General features: G+C 40.0%; 1 protein-coding gene across 11 annotated transcripts in view; it reads left to right on the forward strand.

The window, feature by feature from the left end:
- Nucleotides 1-27,067, forward strand: part of phactr4b (phosphatase and actin regulator 4b) — a 38,703-nt gene extending 11,636 nt beyond the window's left edge. For 3 of the 11 annotated variants that reach the window (XM_028470457.1, XM_028470458.1, XM_028470459.1), the window contains exons 2-16: nt 894-1,009; nt 1,830-1,874; nt 8,312-8,470; nt 8,639-8,722; nt 10,503-11,018; nt 12,773-13,114; nt 17,074-17,205; nt 18,906-19,428; nt 20,900-21,186; nt 22,095-22,293; nt 22,453-22,508; nt 22,789-22,850; nt 22,934-23,071; nt 23,272-23,348; nt 25,602-27,067. In XM_028470457.1, coding sequence (XP_028326258.1) covers nt 1,862-1,874; nt 8,312-8,470; nt 8,639-8,722; nt 10,503-11,018; nt 12,773-13,114; nt 17,074-17,205; nt 18,906-19,428; nt 20,900-21,186; nt 22,095-22,293; nt 22,453-22,508; nt 22,789-22,850; nt 22,934-23,071; nt 23,272-23,348; nt 25,602-25,617 — 2,604 coding nt within the window. In that variant the 5' untranslated portion in view covers nt 894-1,009; nt 1,830-1,861 and the 3' untranslated portion in view covers nt 25,618-27,067. Of the gene's footprint in view, nt 1-893; nt 1,010-1,829; nt 1,875-4,470; nt 4,726-6,044; nt 6,166-6,293; nt 6,731-8,311; nt 8,471-8,638; nt 8,723-10,502; nt 11,019-12,772; nt 13,115-17,073; nt 17,206-18,905; nt 19,429-20,899; nt 21,187-22,094; nt 22,294-22,452; nt 22,509-22,788; nt 22,851-22,933; nt 23,072-23,271; nt 23,349-25,601 lie in introns of those variants that run through there. The other 8 variants (XM_028470461.1, XM_028470460.1, XM_028470463.1 and 5 more) reach the window with 8 other exon arrangements.

The raw sequence follows: 27,067 nt of genomic DNA on the forward strand, positions 1-27,067 counted from the left end.
TGGCTTTCAGTTTAAAGTAAACTCCTAGACTAAAATCCATGGCTTGAAACGCAGCTATGCAGAGAATCAATTTGGTTTTTATCCTCCACTGTGTAATTGTAGACCTCGCTCAGTAAAATGCAGAGTGTGTGCCTTGTGATTTAAAGCCAACATCCTTTATTTGACTGGAATGTGCAGTTATTTAGAATAGGTGACGTAGAGATGGAGCAGTTTTTATCATGCTGCTAAAATCCCCACCTACTTTAAGCGCACTAAGGGGTTCATCTGGTTTGTTGTGTAGCATTCAGTTGGTTAATGTGTTTATTTGCATAACTAATGTGTTTGGACTTTTTTTATTACACATGATTTGGGCAGAGTACATGAATAAGCATGACATAGAGATAAAAAAAGAATGCTCATTTTAGTCAACTGGTCTGAGAATATGTGCAGTATTTATTCCATCTGACTGGAGTCAGTGGAGGTCATCCGCATTAGGATTGGCTACGATGTGTGTTTTGGACGTGTCGAGAGTTTATGCAGTTGTTCTGCTTCCCCTTTTCTCTATGACACACTCTACATAATAAATGTTTCTTTAACTGTAAGGATGAATCAGATTGTTTCATAATTCTCTTTCCTTTTATGGACTTGCACATATATCTTCTCTGAGGAAATGTTCAATGCCACTTGCCTGAATTTGAAGCAAGCACACATCATGTTTTTGGAAAAGCAGACTCTTGTCCTTGCCTTTTGTTGTGTTGGCACAGCCAGAGATTACGTTCAGTAATACATTAGTGATGTGGGTGAGACATGCGTAAGTTTCTGGGAATTCACTAGGCTCCATTAAACTTTAATCTCCTTTCTTTCTCGGTTTTACATCTTATTGGCAGTATTGATGTCATTTGTTTTGTTTTCAGAGGGGTTCAAAGATGGATGAAGCAGACAAAGTCATCATCCTGGAGACTTAAAGACGTTCTTAGGATCTGCTGTGAGGATCTCCACCACCCCAACCCCACCCATGACTTTCTACAGTGTATGTCTGCATCATAGTCACACTAATATTAATGCATTGAAGGGTGTTATTAATCTTAAAAAGTAGTGTTGTTGTCTTTGTGAAGGCATTACCTGCAGTGTGTTTGCTAGCTCATCTGTAGAAGTTCAGTACAGTGTGTTATGCATTGATTTAAACCATAAAGTGTAGAAAATTAGCTTTTGACATTTTTGTTTTCTAAATGTATGAAAATGAAAATACAGTGCAATATTTTAGCAACTAGTAGACTGCTAAGTTTATCCCATCCCATTCTATCACGATACTTTCTTAAAGCTGCAGTTTGTAGAATCCTCTCTCCGCTCCGTTTGAAACCGAAACTCAACCTCCCTTACTGAATCTTTTGAATCTCTTTTAGCAACTTTTTTCTTAATTTTATGATCCCATCTTTGTGGGGAAAAGTTTGGGTGTCCAAAGCAAGGGCCACAAATAAATACTATGTTGAGGGAGTTTAGGGAAAATTATTGTTAAAAAATTCAATGACCACAATCCTAAAACTTGTGGAAAGCTTTCCAACTTATACCTGATAAGCAGTGGAACAACTTTACAGTAAACTCCACAAAATAAAATTAAGTTTATGTGTACATAAGAGCGGACAATCTTCTAACTTTTGCATTTTCATGTGAATTGGATCTATTCGGAAAGTCAACCTAGCAGTTATGGACAAACTATAACTGCTTGTGATGATGTTAACTAGAAATGAAAGAAAAAGCAGAACTATTGCTGCACAAGCATGTTTCTATGTGAAATGGTCTCTGCTCCTATTTTAAACTATATCGTTGATGCTCAAACTGTTGTTTTTCAGGAACCAGTGATTGGTGTGCCTCAAACCTTGTAATGGAAAATCGTGGTGAGTACCAAGTAACTCTCTGTGGTCTGTTAAGTGCAGTGTTAATGCTGCGGCAAGAGCTGTACATCCAGTGTGTTTACGGGGCCTGTCTAGCCTCTGAGCAGTTTATGAGCCACGCAGGACTGCGGCCGCAAGGCTTCACAACATCAAGGCCTGAACGATGGTTTGCGTCTCCTCCCAGAACTTGTTTTTTTTTTTTTATTTTAACAATGGCATTAAATGACAGATAATCGGGAGAGAGATTCTTATTTAAGTCTATTTTCATTAAAACAAGATTGTGTAAACTGTTTTAAATTTACAAAGGAGCAAGACACGCATGCTCCGGATATGAGTTTTTATTACATCTCATTCTCTGTGTAACATCAGCTTTTTGGGTGTCTAGTTATTTTTGTTTCAAGGAAAGAATTTAATAGTGAAACTATTCAAACACAGTCAATGAAGACCATTGGAGATAACTCACAATAGAAACCACAGGCAAATCTCTTCACTCTGGAACATTAAAACGGTCTAGTGCTGCTTTATTAATGCTAAATCTTTAGTCAAGATCAAAACCATCAACTTTAAAGTGCACTTTACCATTGTCATAATAATTGCCTCACATTATGTAACTGATGAACAAAAAAGACTGAATAATAGAAGATAAATATAGAAAGTACCCCATCAGGGAAAACAGCATTTCATAAAGTAGTTAAAAATACAATAGTCAGTTTTAAAAAATGCATTAGGATAAGATGAATAGACAGACGTACTGGCCTCCTGTCCAGTTTGTGCTGTAATTTAAACTGGGATTGGCAAAACGATTAGGGATGCAATGAAATGAAAATTCTTGGCCAAATCCGAAAACAGAAAATATGGAAACTAAGGCTAAAAATCAAAACACTGAACTAAATAATTTTGTCAATTAATGTTACCATTACATTTGTGGCTCTGACTGTGTACTAACCTTACTAAAATAAAGGTATTGTAATTGCATAATTTAATACAAATGCTTCAAAAAACAAATCAATTTAAAAAAAATTACAACAGAAGTTGTACAATATAACATAACTACTTAATAAAATGTTTAACTTGACTCCACTCATGTCTACATTAATTAGTAATGTACAGTATAACTGACTGAAAAATGTTCATTTAATTTAAGTAGTTTCGTGTTCCTTTTCTCATGAACTGCAGCACTGAACAGTGTCATATTGTCAGCACTCTGCTCTCCTCCTCCTGTGCTGTGTGCATCTGTGTCTCCAAGCAGATTAATCTGAAAAGATAAACCATTATTTTGGTGACAGGGTCACATTTCCCTGTAAGATCATGTTAGTTCTTTGCATCCATTGCAGCGTGGATCATTTCTTGTTTGCACCACTTTATTCACATGTTCAGGTAATTGTCTTTATGCAGCAGTTAAAGTAGAACGTGGACAGTTTAAGAGACACGTTGGCCTGTGTCATCATCACAACATCCTGTTTCGGCCTTGTTGTTGCATTGATAAGTCTTACGACCAAATTTTCAGTGCTATATAAGATGAATGAACGAATAACTGGAGTTCCTAAAGAACCTGTAGGAGTGAGTGTTGATCTGAGTGGCCTGCCAGACTGGGTGTGAATGAGCAGACCTGACCCAGTCCATAGCCCGTCCTCGTCCATTATTTAGGTCAGGCCCACGGGTTCTGAGCGCTTGAAGGTTGGCTCAGTTTGCTCTGGTAGGCAGTGTGGTGCAGAAGCTTTATGTGTGTGTCACGTACACTGCTGAGCACACGAGTTGTTCGTCGTTAGAAATAGCAGCAAAACACATCTTAGCAGACACAGTGACAGCTCAGTGTTCTCAGAAGCACAGAAATCAAAGCTCTGTTCCTCTGTGTTGGAGAAAGTCATCTCTCGTTTTTCTTAATTTTACCGTGTTTCTCTATTTCAAGCACAACGGGACAGCAGTCTTTGGCATACATGTTTCAAAATCATGATAATTCCTCTAAGTGGGTGCAAACATTAGTGACCAAGTGAAGCGTGTAAATGAGTGTCTGTGGGTGGTCAAATGGGTGCAGTGCATGATAAATACTATCAGCAAAGATCAACAGCAGCCATACATTAAGAGAATTGTTTTCTTTTGTGTACCATCATATAGACAGCATTCATGTTCTTTATTATGTTCATATTTATATATGCTGTTAATGTTCAGATGCTGAGAGGAATCCCAGGCATGTGATTTGATTTGACGCACAGATTTACACCTTCTATCTATTGTATGCAAACAAAAACACAAAGAACTACAGTAGTTTTTGCACATGGAGAAGTCTGGAAGTCAAAAACACGACCATCAGTGGAAGTTTTTAAAAATAACGAAGTTATATTTTTCCTTTCCTTTGATCCACTATGGCACACAGCTCGCCTTACAATGTATATGCATTACAGGATGCACTCATTATTCTACATACCACAACACACAAGTCAATTTGAAAACGCAACTCGTCTTTCTCCCAGGAATGGTCGGCATCTCCCACTGATAGTTGAACTGTGCTGTGAGAGCCAAAGAGGGAGGGTCAGTGAGTGAGGGGAGAGCCAGTCCAGCTCCTTGAGGGAGGGAAGGTCTTAAGTCTGTGAGGGGGAGGGACACAGGAGGAAGTGAAGTGAAGTGAAAGCCTAAAGAAGAGGTAGTAGTAGAAGGATAACTTAGAGAAAGGAGATAGAAGGAGAAAGGGCTGGGACTATGACAGTCACAGGGGGAACGTGTGTGCTGATTGGTCCAGCGTGGTACACGGGCTTCTGAAGGCAGGACAGGTAGAGGCCCCTCAGGGGCTGGATCATGGGACAGAGCCTCCGTGGAGAGATCCAGGCTCAGGACCCACAACAACCCAACAATGGCGGTGAGTTTCTGGACTCACTCGTAAACTCTGTAGAATATACACAGCTTTGTTCCTCAAATGTTTTGGTATTTGATTTTTCTTTCGGAGCGATAAGGACCAGGTTCAGATTGTGCCATTGACGTTGCACAGGCTCTTTTGCTTTGCCCCTCCTTCTCTTTCATCACTACTAGGAATGTTAAACCACTGGAATCACATGACCCTCTACAGTGGTGTGTGCACTTATTCTCTTAGTTTTCACTTAGTCCAAATCATTTCATCAATTTAATCCCAAAAATTAACCCCGATTCATGTAGATTTTTCCTCTTTCTTGTACTTTCCTGTACTTCATAAACAATCTGATATTTTATTCAGACTTAAACAGAGTAGGAACAGCATTAACATATTTTAATGTAAGATCCTAATTATACCTATTGTTTGTATTTTCTTGGATCTTAAAATTTGAAATTAGTGTAGGTTATGTAGTGTAACTTTTGCAAAGGAGGCAACCATTGTGACTCTTCTGCAGTGCCAGTTAAGTGGATTAAACTTTGTAACCAGGAGCCGTTGTGGAGATTTCAATGGTATTGCCCAATAGTTAAACTTGCTTATTTCTTACATGATTGCTCAGGAAGGGTAAGATTTTGAAAACATCTGATTTTACAAACTATTATTTGTCTACAGAGTGAAAAAATATTTTGTCAGAATCAGTCTTTGAATAAATGAAAAGGAACTTGTTATTGACAATCTTTACTTGATTTGGTGTCCATTCGTGTTGTTTTCTTTAATTCCCAATACTTTTTGGCTAAAATAAACCTTGACACCTCCTGCAGTAGAGTAGAAAGTATGTCAGGGGGCATTTGTGCTTTGTCACATTAGTCTCCTTTAATTCCAAGTTCTCCAGACCAGTCCTAATGTGACTCATGGAATCATGAGGTCAGAGGAAAGTCTGCCTTTCTGGGGGTGTTTGGGGGGCATGGATTCAGTGTGAGGAGACATGCACTCGCTCTCACGCCCCCATGTTTCCTGACTGCTATGCCTTATCTTGGCAGAGGCCTTTGTTACAGAACAGATACTGCCATACAGTTTTGGTGTCAGCCTCGATATGAATAAAGGTTTTTTTTATTATATATACAAGCATTCAATCGTTTTGCAGCTGTTAGGATTTCTTAAAGCTTTTGGTTTCCATGAACTGTAGCACAGTGTAAGGGGAATTGGCCGTCTTTGTTCTCTGGGAGGAAACAACGCTCCACCCTGACTCTGTCTGTGTTTCCAGCCCACTACAACCATCACATAATGTCTCTGCTTTTTCCCTTGCTTTGTTGCCTTTTGTCACCCTTTAGTCGCATTTCCAATAATCCCACAGTCACAGCAGCTGTAGTGCCTCCACACATCAGGCGTCCTATCTCTCTACAGCAGAAACAACAGAGGTTTTCTTTGGATGGAGGAGAACTTTACTTTAAGGGAAGCTGCAGCTCTTGTCAATGTAATGTAGGAGTAGTTTCCCTCCAAGTGGATTGATTGATATATTAGCTTCATTTTCCAACATCAAAAGGTTCTGGTCAGTAATTAAACCTGCTGCATGGGCTGAAACTCTGTGAGCGTCATCTCTGCAGTGCCCAGGAGTGTGCAGGCCTGGCACAGCCAGCTCTTATTCTGCTTCACTGGCTTCAGCTGAGCCACAGCGTCGGTGGCTTGTCAGGAATCTCAGTTCTGGATCACTAAGAAGCTGCTTTAAGCAATGCTTAATCTGGATGTTATGGCAGCTGGTCCGCATCCTCACATTTTTACCTCACCAAGATAAGCAGGATTTCCTCGGAGCAGCCATGTCCTTTGAACCTGGACCCCGCTGCTGTAGTTTGGGAAAGCTTTCTGCAACGTGCTCCTCTTCACTTTCTTTGGTTGCAATTGCTGGGAAACACACTGCATGCAATTGGATTCTAGGATTATTGAATAGTTCCTTTATCCATGGCATGCTGTTTTAAGTCCCACTACCATGCAAGTTGGACACTTAAGCCCCCTCTTTCAGGTAAGGCAAGGCAAGGTAAATGTATTTGTACAGTGCATTTCATACACAAGGCTACTTCAATGTGCTTTACATTATCAAAAAGTGCAACAGAAAACATTCAACAGCTTACAAATAAATAAGAACAATGAAATTAGCAACAAAAACATTTAAAATCAACAACAATCACATTACATCAACAACAACATAACCAAAAATCTCCCTCTCAGTTATATGCAGTGGAGAAAAAGAGTGCTTTTTATCTTTGATTTAAAAATGTTCACATTGGATGCTGACTTCAGCTCTGCTGACAGTTTGTTCTACTTTTTTGCAGCATAACAACTAAAAGCAGCATCACCATGTGAGCTTTTGGGCTCCACTATTTGACCTTTATCCATAGATCTGAGAGACCTGCTAGGTTCATACCTGACTAACATCTCGAATGTGTTCTGGACCAAACCCATTCACAGATTTATACACCAGCAGCAGAACTTTAAAGTCTATTCTGAGGCTTGAATACACTTTCTTTCTGTCTTTTAAAATATTACATTGGGGAATTAATTTGTTCATTTATATGATCTGACCTTTGAAGGCTATTACGGCCTGTGAAGATTTGATGTCTGACATAAGCATTCAGTTCAAATTGTACCTTGCCAGCACTGTGGCTGTATTGTCTCTGTTCTACAGCTGCAAAAAATGAGTCCTATGTCAGAAACCACTAAACCATGTGAAAATGCCTGATTTGCTGCCAGTTTTTAGGGTGCTGCTCCAGAGCAAGCTGTACCCCAACATGCACTGGTTTGATCAAATCAAGTATGTTAACCTCAGTACTGATAAAATTGCTGTTGTTGTTTCTCTTATTTTTATTAAACTTGCGGTTAATGAGCATTGTGTGTCAGGGGTATTGTTGCGGAAATCAGACTGCTGGGTAGTGCTGTAGCCACGACATCCTGTGTGTGTGTGTGTGGGAGGATATTGTAAACTGGAGTCTGTTCTACGTCAACTGATGAATATCATGTCTGTTGAATACGGCAACTGCATCATTTGCAAAACTTTAACACTGTTCCAGAGTTTAGCATGCAGCCATAATGCTGAACCATCAGCTGCTACTGCAAGAAGTCTCAGTGGCATCACATGGTTATTCTTTAAAAAATGTTGCATGTTGATTGTTGGGTGCATGTGTGTGCGCGTGTGAGTGCTGAGTTTTGGCTGATGCCATGTGTTCTCCTTTTGCACTAGTGTGGCAGCTTGGCCTGAAAGGCTGATAAGGCACTTGTTTTCATCCAGCTAAGGAATGTGAGTACTTGACAGTGAGGAATCCTGGCTGAGTGCCAGTGTTGAACCTCTCCTGTTTAGCTGTGGATATGTGGAGGAGTCCGCAAGCTCTCAGCATCACCATGCCAAAGCACACGCAGTCCCTGAGAACTCACAGCTAAAGATAATACCCGCCATAATGAGCCTGATCCTCTTTAGAAATGATGAGCTCAGTTAGTGGGGAAAAATGATCTGCTTTCAGATTATTCTTCCACCTGGTTGCTTTAATTTCTTCTTGTCGATGTTTTATAACTGAAAATAAAACTCTTGTCCCCTTTAAACTGTTTTTAGATGATGATGCTGAGCAGCACCACAGCACAATGGTGGGAGAGGGGGGCACGACACCTCTCCCAAAGCGCAAAGGCAAGCTGTCCACTCTTGGCAAGATCTTTAAACCATGGAAGTGGCATAAGAAGAAAAGCAGCGAGAAATTTAAAGAAACCTCCGAAGGTTTGTACTGTATGTTTCCCGTTTTCCGTTTTCTTTCCTCACAGATTGGTTGCACGCTTTCTCAGATTTCAGATTTGTATTACTGTGACGCTATTGTCACAATATCTTGTAAAAATGCCCATCTCTGAGTTTGCGTTTATGTTTTGGTGTGTTTCTGTTGGTTGTCAGCAGAGCTGGAGAGAAAGATGTCGACGAGGCGTACGCGGCAGGAGCTCATAGAGCAAGGCGTACTGAAGGAGGTCCCGGACAGCGGTAGGACAGATTTACATTTGGATGTTTGTGACAGACGCAGCCCTAAGGGGCATCACGCCCACATAGACAGTTACAGTCAAGTCATCAGTACATCATGAACCACGTCAGCCCATCCAGAAGATGTCTGGGATATCACTTTACAGAGGCACTTCCACTTTCACCTTGCCGTTTCTCACATCACTGCAATTGTGGTTTAAAGTTACATGATTGTCTCTCTCCAGAGGAGAGTGAAACTAGAACAAACCAGGTCCTGCAGCAAAACAGCTTGTGGGAAGTGTGTCTATGTGTGTGCGCGCGTGCACACATGCTAATTATTAAACGTACATCTGCTGCTTCCTCACACCAACAAACAAAGGCTCAGCTAAGGACATCTACCTTGTTCTACTGATGCATGTAACCATAATTCAAATCCTCCTCAATTTCCTACATATTTAACTTAAAGACAGAATTGATTAATTTCATTTCAACAGTAAACTCTTTGTGTAGAAAGAGAAATACACAATATTTTGAATTGTTTCATTCTTGCGTTCAGTTGCCTGAACCTTGAGGTTGCCCAAATGGGAGCTTTGGGGCTTTTTCTCACATCATTACCTTAATACTACAAATGAAACATTTTAACAATATATCTGTTTTAACAGTTGCAAAAATAGTTGAATACATTTTTCTAAAATCCTGTCACTATCATTTACTTTATTAGAACTAAGGACGTCATTTTCCGATCAGTAGTATTTGCCCTTAGTTGGTTTTTTTCTTTCTAAAAAACTTTAGTAAATGATGTCCAAGGAAAATGTTTTTTTCTGCATAAACGCTCTATGGGAGTGGAAATACAAAGGAGTGATAAGCCTTTTGTACACAAATTATTAACAAAGTTGTATTATTTAGCTTTAGACCAATGGTCTTAAGTGCATTCATGTGATGGGTTGCGAATGGCTTTAAAGTTGAACCCTTTATAAATGTTTGTTCAACAAAGATTGTCATACAGCAGTCTGAGAGAACTCATGGCCTCATTTACACTTATATATTTAGAAATTTGACCTGAGCATATACAGCCTAACTTAATAATGATAATAATACTAATATTGCATTGGATTTTATATAGCACTTTTTCATAGACACTCAAAGTGCTTTACATTGATATGCATTATTTTTTCACTCCACACACGGTGGTGGTAAGCTACTATTGTAGCCACAGCTGCCCTGGGGCAGACTGACAGAGACAAGGCTGCCATAGTGCGCCATCGGACCCTCCGACCACCACCAACACTCACTCACACACCACATTCATACTAGGCAATGAATTGGATAGAGCGGGATTCAATCCCCCAACCCTTCGGTTATTAGACGACCCACTCTACCGCTGAGCCATGATCGCCCTCTGACTTGTGTAGGATTAAACATACGAATATTTGTGTGTTAACCCTAAGATAAATTGGCGTCCTGTTGTGAGTGTTCCACATTTCCTCCAAATTAGACGAGCATTGGCTCCAGTCCTTTACAACAGGGTAATGCCTATAGAAGCAATACTGTCCATGTGTGACAAAGTGGAAACGGTTTGTTTTAAGTTTGTCTAAACACAAATCTTCTAACATACTGTATATATGATGTTTGTCATAGTGCCTTTGTTTTGGTTTGATTTTTATGCTTAAATCAGTGGTGAATATTAAGTATGTTGGACTATATTTGTTACCAATACAGTCATGCACCTGTGGGTCAACGCAGCATTAGATCATCTCATTGTTCTGTTGTCTATTCTCAAAGGAACCTTGATTTTAACCACCAGATTCAGCTGCTGAGGTACACACTGTGAAGCAGTCCTACGTGAAGAATGGCCACACTTTGCCTGTTGGGGGAGGAGGAGGAGGTGGAGGAGGTGACTATGGCAGGAGCCCATGCAGCCAGGGCAAACTCCCCTCAGAGTCGGACTATCGGCTGAACCCTGTGTGGCTCACCCAGCCAGACGACCGCATGAGTCGCCCTCCATCGGACAGAGACCGCCGTGGAGCTCAGTGCTCCAGAGGCACAGGACAGTTTGAGGATGGATGGAGAGGTGGAGGAAAGGGGCCACTTGCACATGGGGAGGGCGAGTGGAAGCCTAACTTGGCCTGGCAAGGCCAGGTTCATGGGCAGATGGTGGAGAGCAGACGTGGAGGTAGGCTTCGCCCAGAGGACGGCCAGAAGAGGCCAGGGCTGCAGAAGGCCCCCTCAGAGGACGGCAGGAGGAGCCGAACCGCAGAAACGGACTGGAAACCAACCCTCCCTCGACATGCATCTGCTGAGGAGGGAAGGGCTTGCAGAGGTGAGTTACTCTCAGTTGTTATTCACCCTTTCATCAGAAGTTATTCACCCATTTTCACTATTTGTTTTCCCCTTTGAGACAAAGCTTCATTTTCCTTCATGTAACTTTACCCTGTGTGTTTCTTATCCTCTCTTTTACTATTACTTCAGTAAATGTGTGCTGTCCTCCCACATATAGACAGGATCCTGTGGGCTCCCAGGAGACCTGCTCCAGCTAAGTGGCCTATTCAGGAACATGAGGGAATAGCTTGTCCTCTCTTCTCGTCTCCTAATTATCACAGCACCGTCACCATTTCTATTAACACGGTTTAACACTAACCGTTAGGGCTGCTCGATTATAGAAAAATGAAATAAATCACGGTTATTTTAGTTATAATTGAAATCACGATTATTCAAACAATTATTTGTCAACCAAAAAGTTTTTTTACTTTTTGTACAAAAAAACATCAAATATATTCTGTAAACATAAATAAAATCCTTCAAACACTAAAATCAAGTATGTTCACTATTGCACAAAACAATGTGTCTTTGCTCTAGGTCTTCATCGTCAAACCCAAAGTGTTTGACTTGCCTTGCTTGTTTACCAAGAGTTTACCAAGAGTTTTTGTTGCATTTCTCCTGCCATGTTTCAAGACCACCTTTCCTCGTGTTAGCCTGCAGGCTAGCTTTGGCTTTGATAGGGGCAGGGCGGAGGGGAGGAGCTTGCCTGTGCGTGGATTAAATAACTCAAAGTTAGTATTAATAACGTGTGTGCCATGCTTTATTAATTGTAGATGTCCGAAATAGTGGGTTTGTTTTATTTAGCGAATAAAACATATGTACGAAAAATAATATTTATTTCTTTTTTAATAATTGTTTTTTCTCGATTATGTTATTTTTGTAATTGTGGGGTGTAATATTCGAAATCGTAATTTCGATTAATTGAGCAGCCCTACTAACCGTGCCACATCAGTGATAGTTGGTGAAGAGTTGCAACTTATACCTGTAAAACATCTATTTGACTATTTTATGGTACTTTTGCATCCTTGATGAATAGCATTGGCAGTCAGTGCAAAGGTCTTAGACATTGACATTAAGTGTTAATACTACTGCAAGAACCAGCTGAGATGATACTGCATGTTCTCCAACTTTCCTTTTTAGGAAACCAGTTCCACTCTCTCCTCACTCACCTTGTATTTCCCTTTGTTCTTCCTCTCTGATACCACTTTTCCTCTCTCTCCCACTCCTTTTCTATCTTTATCACATCTCCTGCTTTCTGTCCTCCTTTTACATCCCTCTATCCTCCACTTGCTCCTCCTCTTGCTCTCGATTTTTCTACTCCTGTTCTTCTGCTGTTATCATTCACTCTTTGCTTTGATGGCGTCACACTGACAAAGGTTTGCTTGTAAGTACGTAACCCTGAACTTGTGAGCCTCGGAGCCGTGGCGTGGGAGCAGCAGCAGCAGCAGCAGGGCTATCAGAGCTGCTGGGCTGTGCAGTAGGAAGAGGGAAGCTGTTTTTTTGGAACTAATTTCAGCCACCCACGCTGTTTATCTTCCCAGCTGATCCCCAGATAATGTGATTCTCAAACAAGTGCACACAGAGAGCACTTGGAGCATCTAAACTAAAACATTTACATCAATATTTAAAAGGCAGCCTCTGTAAGTTTGTTCATAGCTTAACAATGTGGAAGCTTTTTGGAGTTCAATTTTATTCAATTATGTTTAAAAACACTTTCAACACCAATAAGTGTTGTTTTTTTCACTTTGTACTCAGAGTCTGACAGTCACTTTGTCCCTGACTCGGAGGCCCTACGTGACACCCTACGTGACACCCTACATGAACCCCTGCCACCCAAACAGTCGTTCAATGCTCCCAAATGGCTGGTGAGCCACACCCCTGAGCCCGGCAGTGACGGGCCAGCTCGGACTCTATCCAACCACCTCAGCAACCAGTACACATCCCCCCCACCTGTGTCCACCAAACCTATTCGGACGGTGTCGTCTGCGGGTACCAACACTCATCAACCTCCACCCCTGAACTCTACCCCTCAGGCCACCAAGCAGCCACCCGTGCCTCCACCCAAGCCCGTCAACAGAGGCAATGGCACCATGCTGGGTAAGTTCTGTTAAATGGTGCCCACTTATGATCACAGATGATAGAATCAAAAAGACCCATCCTATATGTCCATTTCCTACAACCATTTCAATAGTTTTTAGGTCAATAAATGAAGGTTGGGAGTGATGTTATCAGGGCAGATTAAGCAGATCCTCCTCAGCTAATTACTTTCTATGCCTGAGCTGCTTTAGCTGTAACTTTTCTATTATTTCACACTTTGAAGATAACGAAGACTCTCATGGCTGGTGCCGCTACCTCCCACATGCACATTAGTTGTTGTCTTTTTCTGTTTGTTGTGGGTCTGTATATCCAGGATTGCGGCTGATTCCTCTCACCATTTGCACATTATGGGAATTTATTATTAAAATGTGGACCTACGTAGCCGATGTGATAATGCCATTGTGATGAGTTAAGATGTTTTATTTTTTTGCGAGGATATCAATTTTGTCTATTAAGGATAATAGAATTATGTTGACTTTTCTATTGACAATATAATTATTAGGGGTGAGTATTGGCAAGGATGTTGCAATACAATACATATCACGATACTTGGGTCACGATACGATATATCGCAATATTCTACTCGGTTAATAACAAAATTAAATGTAGAGATGAAAAATCAAGTTTCTGTATATGTTCATCAGAAGATATTGATCATTCAGAGGACAAATTGAGTCAAAACTATTTGCTTCAAAACATCCTATTTATTATTTATTTTTAGTGTTTTTGCACATTTTCACTGAAAAAAAGAAAACGCAGTGTTACACACTGCCATCATAAAATAAAGTGCAACAAGTTTCTTTTCACTGAAACTACTGTGTAGAAGTCTCAAAGTAACCATGACAACATAATGACGGCATTGTAACAACTGTAAGTGAGAGCATTAAGGATAAATCACCCTGAGTTACTGACAATGCACAAAAATAAGACAAAATCATTTATCCTATTGTGTCAGATTAAACACTGATCTGAACAGATTATATGAAAATAAAATGTCTGCGCATGCATAAATATTGCAGGCGTTACACACTGCCATCATAAAATCAAGTGCATCAAGTAACCATTGCAACATAATGAAAGCATTGTAACCACCACTGAAATATTGCACAATTACACAAAAATATTGATTAAATATAAAAAAAACAATTAAAAAATTAAAAATAAAAACATTTTTAAATAAAAATAAAAATCAATTTTTTAAATAAAAAACTTGATTTAAAATCAGCACCCAAAATATTGCAACATATCGTGAAATCGATTTTTTTCACACCTCTAATAATTATATAATGGATTTTGACCATCAGTAGTTTAGTTTCCTTTTTGACAATTTAAGTTTTTCTTGAAAAAAAAAAAAGGCTGCTGCATTTGTCATGTTGGCTCATGACTAAGATGTTGCTCTGAAGTCACAGGTTTATAAACCCGGAAATGACATGATTTAAAAACGATTTACAAAAGTAAATGTAATATTGAGGCATATTTACTTTTAAAGACAGCAGCTCCTAGCACACTCTCCGTTTTCTAAAGAATACAGACCTCTATTTTAAGCATTCAAGACCTTGTCTTTGCAAGTTAAAGCCTCTTATGTGTGGCTCTCTGAAATCTGGCCAAAGGGAAGAAACCGGGTCCTTGGGGGTACCGAACAACTTGTTTCAGAGAAGGAACCAATTAAAGGGATAGTCAACCCACATTACAAAGACAGCTCAAATAAAAGACTATTATTTGTAAACTTTACTCGTAGGAATGAGATTTAATTTGGAAGCTGCATATGTAAAAAAAATAAGATAAAAAAAGCACTTTAAACGCTAGGCTTGGGTAATACCTCAAGACGTATTGAGATTTCTGTTTTGGCGATATACAAAATTGCATTATTGCCTTATAACGATATATTTCTATTTCAGAACCGCATGAAAAGGACAAAAGTGGCACATATTGTGCATCCTGTGAGACGTTTTGCATCAGCAAATTTAACCCAGAATCGTATATTTCCATTTGGAGAAAAAATATCAAGATATGAGCTTTGGTCCATATCACCCAGCCCTATTGAATGCACGCTTGTTTTCGATAATGTTGGACAAACTGTGACATAGTGATGAATCAAGAAAGTGCACCACTGATGTAGCCGAAATTGGTTTTTGGAGGTTAAAGGTATCCGATGGTTCAGATCATAGCTTAGATTTACCCTTTTTAGGGTGTTGTCTTTGTTTAGCTGGATGGCATGCATAGATCTGTAGTTGTCTGTGTATGTCTGCTTGTGAAACGATTTTGTGGTGATACAGGGGTAGTCCTATGACAATAAAGCGTGGTTTAAGGTTCAGAGTCAGAACCTACGCCTGGGGCATGCCGTCAATGTGACACACCCCTTTTACTTCTGCATGGAGGGAACGCCATGCCGCTAGGGGGTTGTGGCTGTGTTGTTGTTGTTAGAAATGAACATTAAAAAGCTCTTGTTTATCTTCCGGTCACAGAAAAATATGTTTTATGTTTTTAAGCATTTTAAAATGTAATGTATTTCTGGATTATTACTTATCTACTGTACTTAACCACGTGTGTTTTGTTGGACACAAACATTAAAACAACGGTTTCAAAACGTGCACTTTATTTGTCAATATAAATATACGTAACTCGTAAACAAAGTGTAAACATGTATCAAGCGGACTGTCCACTGCTCCGGTGAGGGGACCCTGACCCCGCCGTAGAGCGGAGAGGGAGCAGGGAGGTAACTGGGTCCACGGCCCCAGGTAGCGGGCAGTGGGGGACAGCGCTGTAAGGATCACTTTAAACATAACGTCCTGTCTGCTCCTCTGGCAGCCTCCACAGCATGTCAGTCATTGTTTACCGTTAGTGAACACACACATTAACACACTGTGGTACAGAGATGAGGCAGTAGTAGCGATAATAACAGTAAACACACACCTTTTGTCCGTGATTGACTCCATTTGGTGGCGTTTCGCGTGCTGCAGCCATGAAAGGAAATAATCAAACTCTGGCACTTTTAGTCTGTCTCGGTTCTCTCTGTGACTCAATCCATTGTAGAAACAACTCTCGTATCGCTCCGCAAAAAGTTGAAACATGGCGGTGTGACTGGAAGAGAGAGTGACCAATCACAGCCCTAGCTGACAACACCTTGACGGGTAGTCCAGATTTTTGTGAGGCACACGTAAGGTCTACGAGGGAGGGGGTCTATGCCGGCGTGCGCTAGGTGCGTCTACAGCGGGGGATTTTATGCAGAACCTTCAATCAGGCTTAAGTGACAATAATAACCATATAAAGCTGTTCAGTTTTACTCGTTGACTCAAAGATGGATGTTTGCATTTGCTATTCTTGTTCTGATAATTAATATGTTACGGTTTCATTTATTCAGACAACTTTTTTCAGGAAATTTACTTCGATCTCCTGTCGCCCAATGGTCTCTTCTCCAGAGACCACCGGGGGGGCAGGGGGTGTGGCCAGCCTGACAGAACTGTCAAGTGGGCCACGTCCAGAAAGAACTCTTAAGGACACATTGAAGTGATCAGCTGACGCCTCTGAGGAAGACTGACAGTTGAGAGTCGAAACATGTCAGGAGATCCAAGTAAATTTCCTGAAAAAAGTTGAATAAATGAAACCATAACATATTAATTTAAAAAAGAAAACAAAAATGAACTTGCTGGAATTATTGAGTGAGATTATCTAGTGAGTGTTATTACCATGCAATGGTAATAAAGAATATTTGTTCCATCTCAGTAGATGACAGTAAACAATAGCATTATAAGGCTCCTGTGTAATAATTGTTAGATAATATGCTACAGGTGTGATTGGATATTGTTTGGGAACAGTAATTAAATCCGATGAGTTTTTTTTTTTTATAGTGAGCATTAACAGCCACAACCCACTTCCATACATCTACAAATCAATAATTTGTGTAGTTTGACGATATAGCTGTCGTAATCAACTACTCACCTTGAAAGCCTCCCTGTTAGTCTCCGCCCTGCAGGGGGGAGAAAATGCTCAGCTTCCTCTCTACTGGTCCTGTTGGAAGCGAGAGTGTGACTACGATGTCTACCTGTCCCTGCCTGTGTACCTGTGCCGGCGGGCTGGAGGCCTGCGCTCAGGTAAAAGGATGGTCTGTGGTCCCACTCTGACCAGTGTTCGTTGTCAGAGTGCATCTTCTTCCAGAGTCTTCATCATGTTGCATCTTATTAAGCTGCAGACATACTGTACGTCCTTTCTTGTGTGTTGAACGTGTTGGTTCACTTCACCCTGTATGTGGTACATAAGAGGTGCATGATTATATTGAACTGAGAAAACGTATGCTTTGTGCCTAAAAAAAAAAAGGCAGCATCTGTTTGATTGTGCTCGCTCGTTTGGCATGTGAGTAAGAGTAAGGCTTTAGTGAGATCCAGCTGTGGCCTGCAACGCATCAAATGAAATGTATAGCTCTAATCCTTTCGGCCTTTTATCGTTCAGCTGGAATGAATGAATGAATGGGTGAATGAATGAATGATTTGCACAATGTAAACTGCAGGCGTCTAACCCTAAGGATGGAGTTAGGTTATTGAGGTGGATTTATGCTATTCCAGTTAGCTGCATGTTTAGATCTGCAGGCTGTTGCTTTACTACGCTTTTGTACTTGAATATGGCTTTTATACACTGTTGCTTCAAAGCTGGTCCACACAGTTTGAAGAACCATTGCTAGGAACACCACTGTGCATGAAACTAATACAAAGCTTTGTGTCACTGTACCATCCTAATATTTGAGTCCTACTGAAAAATGACACATTTGGGATTTTGACTGTGGAGAACACACAGGGCTCCGGGACCCCTTTTTTTCTGTGTCCGTGGTCACATGCTTAACACACTTGTGCCATTATGGCCCATTCATCTGATTCAACCTCCCCGTATGTGTGCAATGATGCTTATTTAAACATTTAATCCCAACAACCGCTCACGTGTATGCCATCTTTCAGGGTTGACAGCAAAGTGGCACGCGCTCACTTGCTTCCTTTTCATTAACACAGCTTAGCTCAGACCAGGGTTGGGTTCAATTATAATTGTAATTGCGCAATTGATCATTAGTTACAATTATGACATATATAGAATTAGAATTTTAAAAATCTGTTGTGGTGTAATCATAATTTAATTGCAAGTGATTTTGGACCATTGACTTTGTAATTGTACTGGTCATGACAATTATATAAAAACTGTCAATTACAATTTAATTAGAAGAATCATGTTACAGTTCTATGGCTTATACATGCGTAGTTAACAATCAGTAGCTAATATTTCATATCAAGTTTTCCCACTACGTCAATTCTCGAGTATCATTTTATTTTTATTTTTTTTTAAAATTGAAATCAAGGGGTATACTGACAGAAAAAAGGCTCAGACACCCACACCAAAAACATAAATACCAATATTTTCATGGATAAGGAAGCATAAAAATGTAACCAAGAGGTTAAAAACAAATTGGATGAAGGATAATATTTAGTTTTACAGCTGACTTACGTCAAGGGGCAAAACCTACCCATTGTCATAAGAGATGCTAACAGAAAGCTAACAAATGTGTTATAAGGTTTTTTATTTCAGGCTCTGTAATTATAATAAATACAATTTGAACTTTAGTAATGGAGAACGTTATTGTAATTGACTTTTCAGAGGAAAAAATGCCGGTCACCGTAATTGAGTTGTAATTGAACATGGATAATTGAAGACTTAATTGTAACTGAAAAATGTAGTTGACCCCAACCCTGGCTCAGATTATACACATGAATCAATAGGATGATTATCTGTTCCATTTTGTATTTTTTTGCAGGTGATTTCGGCCATGTCACTGGTGGGGTCAGCCATGTGCCAGCTAAGCCCTCCCCTCCCATGCCCCCTAAAAGGACGACCCCCGTTACCAAACGCACCAGTGAAGACTCAGGCCATCCCATCAACCCTTCACCTCATTCCTCTGAGGACCACAGCAACCTATCTGTGTGCTTCCAGCTGCCCCCACCTCCTCCCTCACCACCCCTGCCAACTCACAAACCACCATCTCCGCCACGGCAACACATGCACGCCCACCACCTACACCATCAGCACTCCTATCCTCACCCACTCCCCCAACCCATCCCGATACTGTTCGACCCGCCGAGTCCGCCCACTGAGTCTCCGCAGCGCCCCACCCCAGTACCGCTCCACATCATGATCCAGAGAGCGCTGTCTAGCCCCGGCCCCGCCAAGCCACATCCAGATGGGTTACAGCGTGCACACACACTGCTGTTTGAAACCCCACCAGAGTACCAAGGAGAGCGTGGTCGCCCCCTACCTGTCAGCATCCAGCCACTGAAATTGTGAGTTTGTCGTGGTGCAGAATGTTTGATTTAAGTTGACATCAATCAATCAATGTTTATTTATAAAAAGCGCTTTTCGTACATAGAGATGCAGCTCAAAGTGCTTTTACAAAGTGAAGAATACACCCACCTCGTACAAACCCCATCCACCACACACAGACACACAAGTTAAAATAAGGACAATGGTACATGGCTGGGTACAGAGGAACTAGGTAGTCAGTAGTAAGCTGAAGAGTATTTATGTACATGAGATTAATCTTATGCAATTATTTGCTTTTGTTTTTTTTTTTTGTTTTTTTTTTTTGCATAAAATCCAGGATTAGACACTTTTTAAAGAGTCCTGTATGGTTTTTCGTTGTTTTTTTCCTATATCTGACAAGCGAATCAGGTAATCTGGTTAAAACATGAAGCAGTTCATAAATTATTTATCTATAATTTCTCTTAAAAATTGCATGCTTTCCTTATAACTGATTACTTTTGTGCCCTACTTTAATTTGCATTCCTCTCGTAACATTTAAGTAGCCTGCTGTTGCATTTGTAGCTGGCAAAGCTTGCACTGACTGTTGCACTCGGCAATAGTGCTGAACACAATTGGGTTTATATTTTTATTAGTTGGGTCAGTGGTTCTCAACCTTGGGGGTGAGGACCCCATTTGGGGTCGCGATACACTGGGAGGGGGTCGCCAGATCCCTCCAAGAAACTATTTTTCTTAACAATTTGAGCCCCTTTTTGCTTATTTTTACCATTTTTCTGCAGCTGCACCAAACTTGCCGTAATTTCACCTATTTGCAACACTTTTTCTTGTAACATTTTTGCTCCTTTTAATGCATTTTTGCTACATTATTCCAATTTCTGCCACTTTCCAAGATGTTTTAGACACTTATAAACCCTTTCCACCACTTTTCTCTTTTAATTTCTTTTCATCATATTTCATGCTTACTTTTTGCCAATTTAACCACATTTACAATTTATCATCCCCATTACTTGACAATTTGAACTGATTGTTCCTACCTTTTATATTACAAATTGCCCCAAAAAGCTCTCCCATTTATTCCACCATATAGATGGCCCTATCTCCACATGACTGTTCTTCAATGTTCATATCTGTGTTTAACCACCTTCAGGTACAGTGGGGATCCCCGCTCTCTGGCACCTTTGTTTTGGGGGTCGCGGACTTAAAAGGTTGAGAACCATTGAGTTATGTAACCAGTGTTCAGGGCTAATTTGTACAATGTTTGAACTATTGTAGCCACTGATTAATAATAGTTGGGACATCTTCACTTGCTTCAGACATTATAGCCTTTCCTTATAGCAAATCAAATTGGTGAATGTGTTTTACTTAGACTTTAATCATGGTTGGATGCATACTGTATATAGAGTAAAAGTAATTTTCTTTAATCTGACATTGAACTGCTGCTGCTTCATGTGCAATTGAAAGTCTGATTCATTGTTTATTTGCTCTCTGCATTAGATCTGAAGATGATTACTCAGAAGAAGAAGAGGATGAAGACGATGAGGAAGATGATGAATACGACGGGGAGATCCCTCAGCCTGAGCTGGAGCCCCGAACTCGCCGGTGTTTAGTGGGTGACGTTGGAATTTGTGTCATCCCGGGTGAAAACAGCAGTGAGGAGGAGGAAGAGAACGAGGATGAGGACGGGGAGCTTAACATGCGTGGGGAAGACAGTGACTCAGATGATCCTGCGCTTCATAAAAATGAAGACTCCGATGAGGATGAAGAAGATGAGCCTCCACTCAGTAAGCAGAAGATTTTGTCCGTGTAAAGCATGGTTATAGACAGGTGTGCACGTAGGGCTGGACCAAAATTCATATCTCAATATTTTTTCTCAAAATGGCGATATACGATATAAATCTTGATATTTTTTAATTCAAATAAATTTTTACCAGAAAGACAATTCAGGGTAAAAATAACATCACGGTGCTTTAAGATTGGTTAAAATATTTTTTACATGTGCGTGTATCACAACTATGGGCAACTAGTGGCCCTAAGCGGAATGCACAAAGTGACAGCAGAAATACACAAAAGGAATAAAAAGAGAAAGAAATGCATGATGGGACAACAGAGAATGCAAATAAAAGGACAACAAAAGAAAAGTAAATACTCAATGGGGCTGGGACATTTACATTAACACACAGAACTGTACAATATGTGCCACTTCAGGCTTATTCTCCTCTGAGGGACAGCACGTGTGAGTGAGTTGTTCTGTGTTTGGACTCAGTGATCATCTAAAGGAGCTATTTATGCTGTTCTGAGAAATAGTGAAAGCAGCGACTCATAAAACAAGTGTTTTATTACAAAATAAGCTATAAAATATTTATATATTGATATAGACGATATTATAATTTTTTATATCCCCAAAATAGAAAACTTCATATCTTGAATCCTGATACAGCTCTAGGTGCACGTATAGAGGCTTATTAACTGTGTGCATGCAAGTTAATTTTGCTTTTATTTGTTTTTGAAAAACTTTTTTCATACGCAAAGTTAGGTTATCATTTTTTGTTTGGTTGCATATTGCATACAAACACAATTGAAATTCCGTATGTGAATAAGAATAACAAGCTCAACCGACAGTGTTTCATCTCACTGTCAGTTCTATGCAGAGATTGGTCAAACCTTTAATCCACTGGGCCTTTGTTCTCAGGTGCCCTGGCCAGCAGAGTCAAGAGGAAGGACACTTTGGCTCTGAAGCTGAGCGGTCGATCCTCCATCCCAGACCGGGACAGGTACTGTCACGACAGGAGCAGCAGAGACAACGCACCTCCAGGACAGACGGGCCTCACATGGCAGAGCAGGGAACAGTGGGAGGCCATTCGCACACAGATTGGAACTGCACTCACCAGGTACAGGCCCACTTTATGAACTCATTAAAACTGAAGACATGTATATTCTGCAGAAGAAAAAAAAACGAGTGTTTCTTAGATCTTTGTCCTACTTACTGTAAGATTGACAAAGTGATGAAGCTGTAAAAATAGAGCTCTTGTCTTTTTTTTTCACTGCAGGCGCCTTAGCCAGAGACCCACTGCTGAGGAGCTCGAGCAAAGAAACATCCTTCAACGTAAGTATGATGTTGATTAAGTCAATGATGCTGCAGTTCATCTAATACATTAATATCAATCAAAACACTCCCTCTTCCTTGTCTGTGGATTAGTGTCATTTGTAAAAACAAGCCCACGCATAAGCAGCTTCCACTTGAAGCGGTGATTTTCAAGCTCTGAACAAAGTTTCCATATCTAATTTTAGGATAGACAAAAACCTTTCAGGTTCTTCAAAACCAAGCTGTCAAATCTGAGCACGCTCTGTTGTTTTCATTTCCCATCATTTGTTTGTCTCTGCAGCTAAGAATCAGGCTGACAGACAAGCGGAAGTTAGAGAGATCAAGAGGCGGCTGACCAGAAAGGTCAGGCTACATCTTTGACATGCATCAAATACAAAACTTGTTTTATGAGTGAAACTGATTTTAAAACTCTTTGCTTCCTGTAGTTAAGTCAAAGACCTACAGTTGCAGAGTTGCAGGCAAGGAAAATCTTACGATTTCACGAATACGTGGAGGTCACAGACGCCCAGGACTATGACAGGAGGGCGGACAAACCATGGACCAAACTGACCCCAGCTGACAAGGTACTGCTGTCAATTCTCATGTTTGCACATACAGTGCAGCTCATGCACAGGCAGTCCCAACAGGTTTATGTTTCCAAAATTCACTAAATACTAAAAAAATACAATACCATGTTTTGTTTTTTTTCTCCTGAGTGAAGTAAAAGAATGTTTTTTTTTTTCTAATCATTTCTATCATTTAACTAAAATGTTGTTTTGTGTAGGCCGCCATCCGGAAGGAGCTCAATGACTATAAGAGCACAGAAATGGAGGTTCATGAGGACAGCAGAATATATACAAGGTACTGGTTTATCAAATGGATAACAATACTCTAGTCCTTTATATTACAAACCTGGTTAGTTTGCTCACAGTCCCAATAAGCATGTGGAACACAGAACACAGGTGCTCAAAAACTGCATCCAGTCATTCAATCATGTAAAGGGCACATGACAACAGTTTTGACATCTTATGGGGTTTTTTGCACCTTATCCTGACATCCGGTGATACAAGTGCCAAACGATATCTTGTTTTTTTTCTGCAATTTTTATTTATTGTACAATTCACTTCCTCTGGGATTTCAGCAGCACTGTAACGTCAGCAGAGGAATTCTCAGCTACCAATCGATATGTCCAAAGCAAACGAATGTTCAATTTCTAGAGAAGTTCACTTAGAAAATGTTTACTTTTCATGTTCAGATGCAAGTGAATCCGAAAATTTATTCAGCCTTATCAATATGAAATAGGATTAGGAAGTACATTTATACGCTACTTTTAAGTAAACATTAATCTGGAAAGGAAATCAATTCACTTCCACAAATATTTTATACTTTGTTTAGTTTTGCTTCTACTCAGAGAGGGTCCTGGCTAGTTCTACACCCTGGGCAAGAAGCTCCATTATGCCCCCATCTAGTCCAGACTAAACCATTTTGCATTATCAATAATTCAACATTCAATCAACAATTTATCAACAACTCTGCTAGTGACTGCAAAAAACTCATTTCCCCTTGTTTCAAAACCTTTTCCCTGCCTTGGACTAACTTGTCAGAATTGGATGAGGTTCTGGTCAGAAAAAAGATGCGTTACCCATGTGACTGGTTCTCAAAGCTCTTTGTCACTATGGACTGGGTTATAACTGAGTAAAATTGTGCCACTGCATTTGTGAAATGGGGGTCGTACAGCAGACGGCAGTGCACAAGGTTACAGGAGGTGGGAATCTAAGCACGGCTAGTCACAAGCTGCCACCTGGTACCCTTGGCTTAAATTGCATTTATCTCTTGGTTTCTTCATTTTATCCTGGTTTGATCAGGGGTGTCTCGATCTGGTATTGCATATTGGTCTAAAATCTATACCTACATTGTTTTTATTAGCTGTATTGAGGTTGTTTTTTTTTTTTTTTTGGATCTTCTAATTGTTGTTTTTTTTTGCATTTCATTCAATTGTAGAATATTCTTATGTTTAAGGTTGAAATGTATGTAACCCTTTGGTTAATTAAAAGATGGGTCAGTTTTTCTCATACTAAATTTTGCTTATTATTGTCCTCTGTTTGAATAATAATAACAACTTAAAGTTTAACTTGACCCCTTGTTTTTCCCTTGAGCTGTGGGATAAACTCGTACTGGGCTCCCAAATACCAGTTTTAGGTATTACCACTCACTCCTTCCACCATTAAGCTGGGTGCTGTGTCACCACCTTCAACTTCTCCACACTTGTCACCAGACTGGCTGAACTGATTACAGAACACAATATGCACAACTAACACCACATCTCACTTTCACTTTAAAATAATCAACTCTTTCCCACCCTTCCATTTTCTACCCTGACTCGCTCTTCCTTGTTCCCTTCCCCCTCATCTAGGTGTAACACTTCCCTCTCTTTTTATATCCTCCCTTTAATAAACTGTTTCTTACACTTCCTTTGGGAGGGCTGGTGATGGTCAAAATCAAGCAACCAAGCAGCCTTTTCATACCCAAAATACATTTGTTTTCAGCAGATTAACAAGTTTTGGGGGTTTAGTTACTCTTTAATCAAGCTATTCTAACATTCCACACTAAAAAACGAGGAAAATAAAAGTGTGTGTGATCCATGCTGATATCCTAGCGGATCAAAATCCGGCAATTGTCAAGATAGCAATATCAGTATCGTATTGGAAGTGAAAAGAGGTTGAATCTGTACACCCCTATTTTAAATCATTTAACCTTTATCAATATTTAATTTAGTTTTTTGTTTAAATTCTGTTAAGGACCATTTTAGTTGTTGAAGTCAAGCAGATATGGATGGTGTCTCCTAACATTTGAACCTTTATGTCTAACATCTTTGAGTCATAACATTGTAAGAAAATAACTTGGTCATGGTCTTTTTTCCCCTGGTAATCCCTTTTGTGTCTGTTTGTGAGAGAATGTTTGTATAAACATGTAATGTTTATGGATGTGATAATGGATATATTGTGTTAAAATATCAGGCACCATATAGAGCTTTCAAATGAGCTTCATCTAAATAAATACTTCAGAATGAAGAATCTGCCTGCATGCTGAATGATTTCTCTTTGTTGTGCACAGGTTTCATCGGCCTTAACGCCCCCGCATGTGGATAATCAAGCACTTACAATGTTTTTGGCAAGTCGAACAGATGGCCCTGTGACATTTCAAGAACGTACTGTCCACTTGACCAGAAAAAAACCCGCTTTGGATTGGCTCAAAGCAAGAATGCTTCTCGTTTGCCTTCCATCGCCCTTTAATTACTTGGCTTTCACTTTCCCCGTCGTGGCTGTGGTGGGTGTGGACCATGTGCAGTGTTTCCGTACGACAGTGGGAACTACGTGCCAATGAAATGAAGAAGTGTCAGAGGACCTACAGGGCTGATTCTCACTCTGTGTTTGTGTGGAACCCCTCAGGTACTCTGAGCTAGGGACTAACTTAAATGCGGCCTCATTCTGTGTTGCCTTTTCTCTTCTTTATTGTATATAGACAAGTTAACTCATGTTGCTAAAATGATAACATAACATAGTGTTGGTAATAATAATACTCTGCTATTCTTCACACAGTAATATTTATTAGAGACAAACAGCTGCACCATAAACAAGTTGGAGGTCGAAGACTGGAATATTCTGATTTAGGACTGGAGCACTCTGGGATATTTTGTGTTTTATACTGTTTGTGTAAAGACTGCTATTGTGATATATTTGAATGGAACTTGGAAAGATTTAAGTGCAAAATATTCTGTGATGCACAAGACATTTTATATTGTCCTTTTTGAGTATTGAGAGCTTTTATTCTAGCCATTTTAGTTGACCTGCCTGTATTTGTGGTTGTGATGTGAGGTGGCCATTTAAGCTCCAAAATAGTCATAGGAGCCAGGTGTGTGCGTGCGTGTGTGCGCGTGCTCGCGCGCGCGTGTGTGTGTGTGTGCCAACATACCCTGATGCCTAAAGGTCCATAGAAAACTGGTTTTCATGTGTCACTTATTTCTGCATGAGCCAACCCTAAATTCAGTGCCATTGAAAAAATGAGCTTCTAATACTTTTTTTTTTTCCCAAACATTTATTTTTACTTCCCTTTAAACATGAAACATGCAATGCATTCTGTAGCCAATTTGTCAATATTAGGATTTAAATGTAGGTTGCTGTAAGTGAGAGTAGAGCAGGAATTTATTTTTTAAAAAGTGTATAAACGGTCAACAGGGAGTCTATTTTAAAGTGTTTTATCTGGTAATGTGATCTGGCCAGTAGCTGACAGGGTTCTCTGAGGTCAATTTAGGTTTAACTAAAGCTTCTGTATGTCGTGTCTTCCTTTTGTTTGAAAGTCATTTTTAAGATTAAAATTGATTAGGTTGCTATTTTTTTAAAGGCAGAGTATCAGTTCTTGATTAACTACTCAAAGAATGGGACTATGAAAGTGTACCTCTTCTGTAAAGCTAAGTTCATTTTTAAATGGAGAAATGTGGAAATGTATTAGATGACTGACTTTCTTTCTACTTGTAAATAGCAACAACTGGATCTAATTAAAGAATTAAATGATTCCCTGAA

Source organism: Gouania willdenowi, chromosome 16 (assembly GCF_900634775.1).
Source record: "Gouania willdenowi chromosome 16, fGouWil2.1, whole genome shotgun sequence".
Lineage (NCBI taxonomy): Eukaryota > Metazoa > Chordata > Actinopteri > Blenniiformes > Gobiesocidae > Gouania > Gouania willdenowi.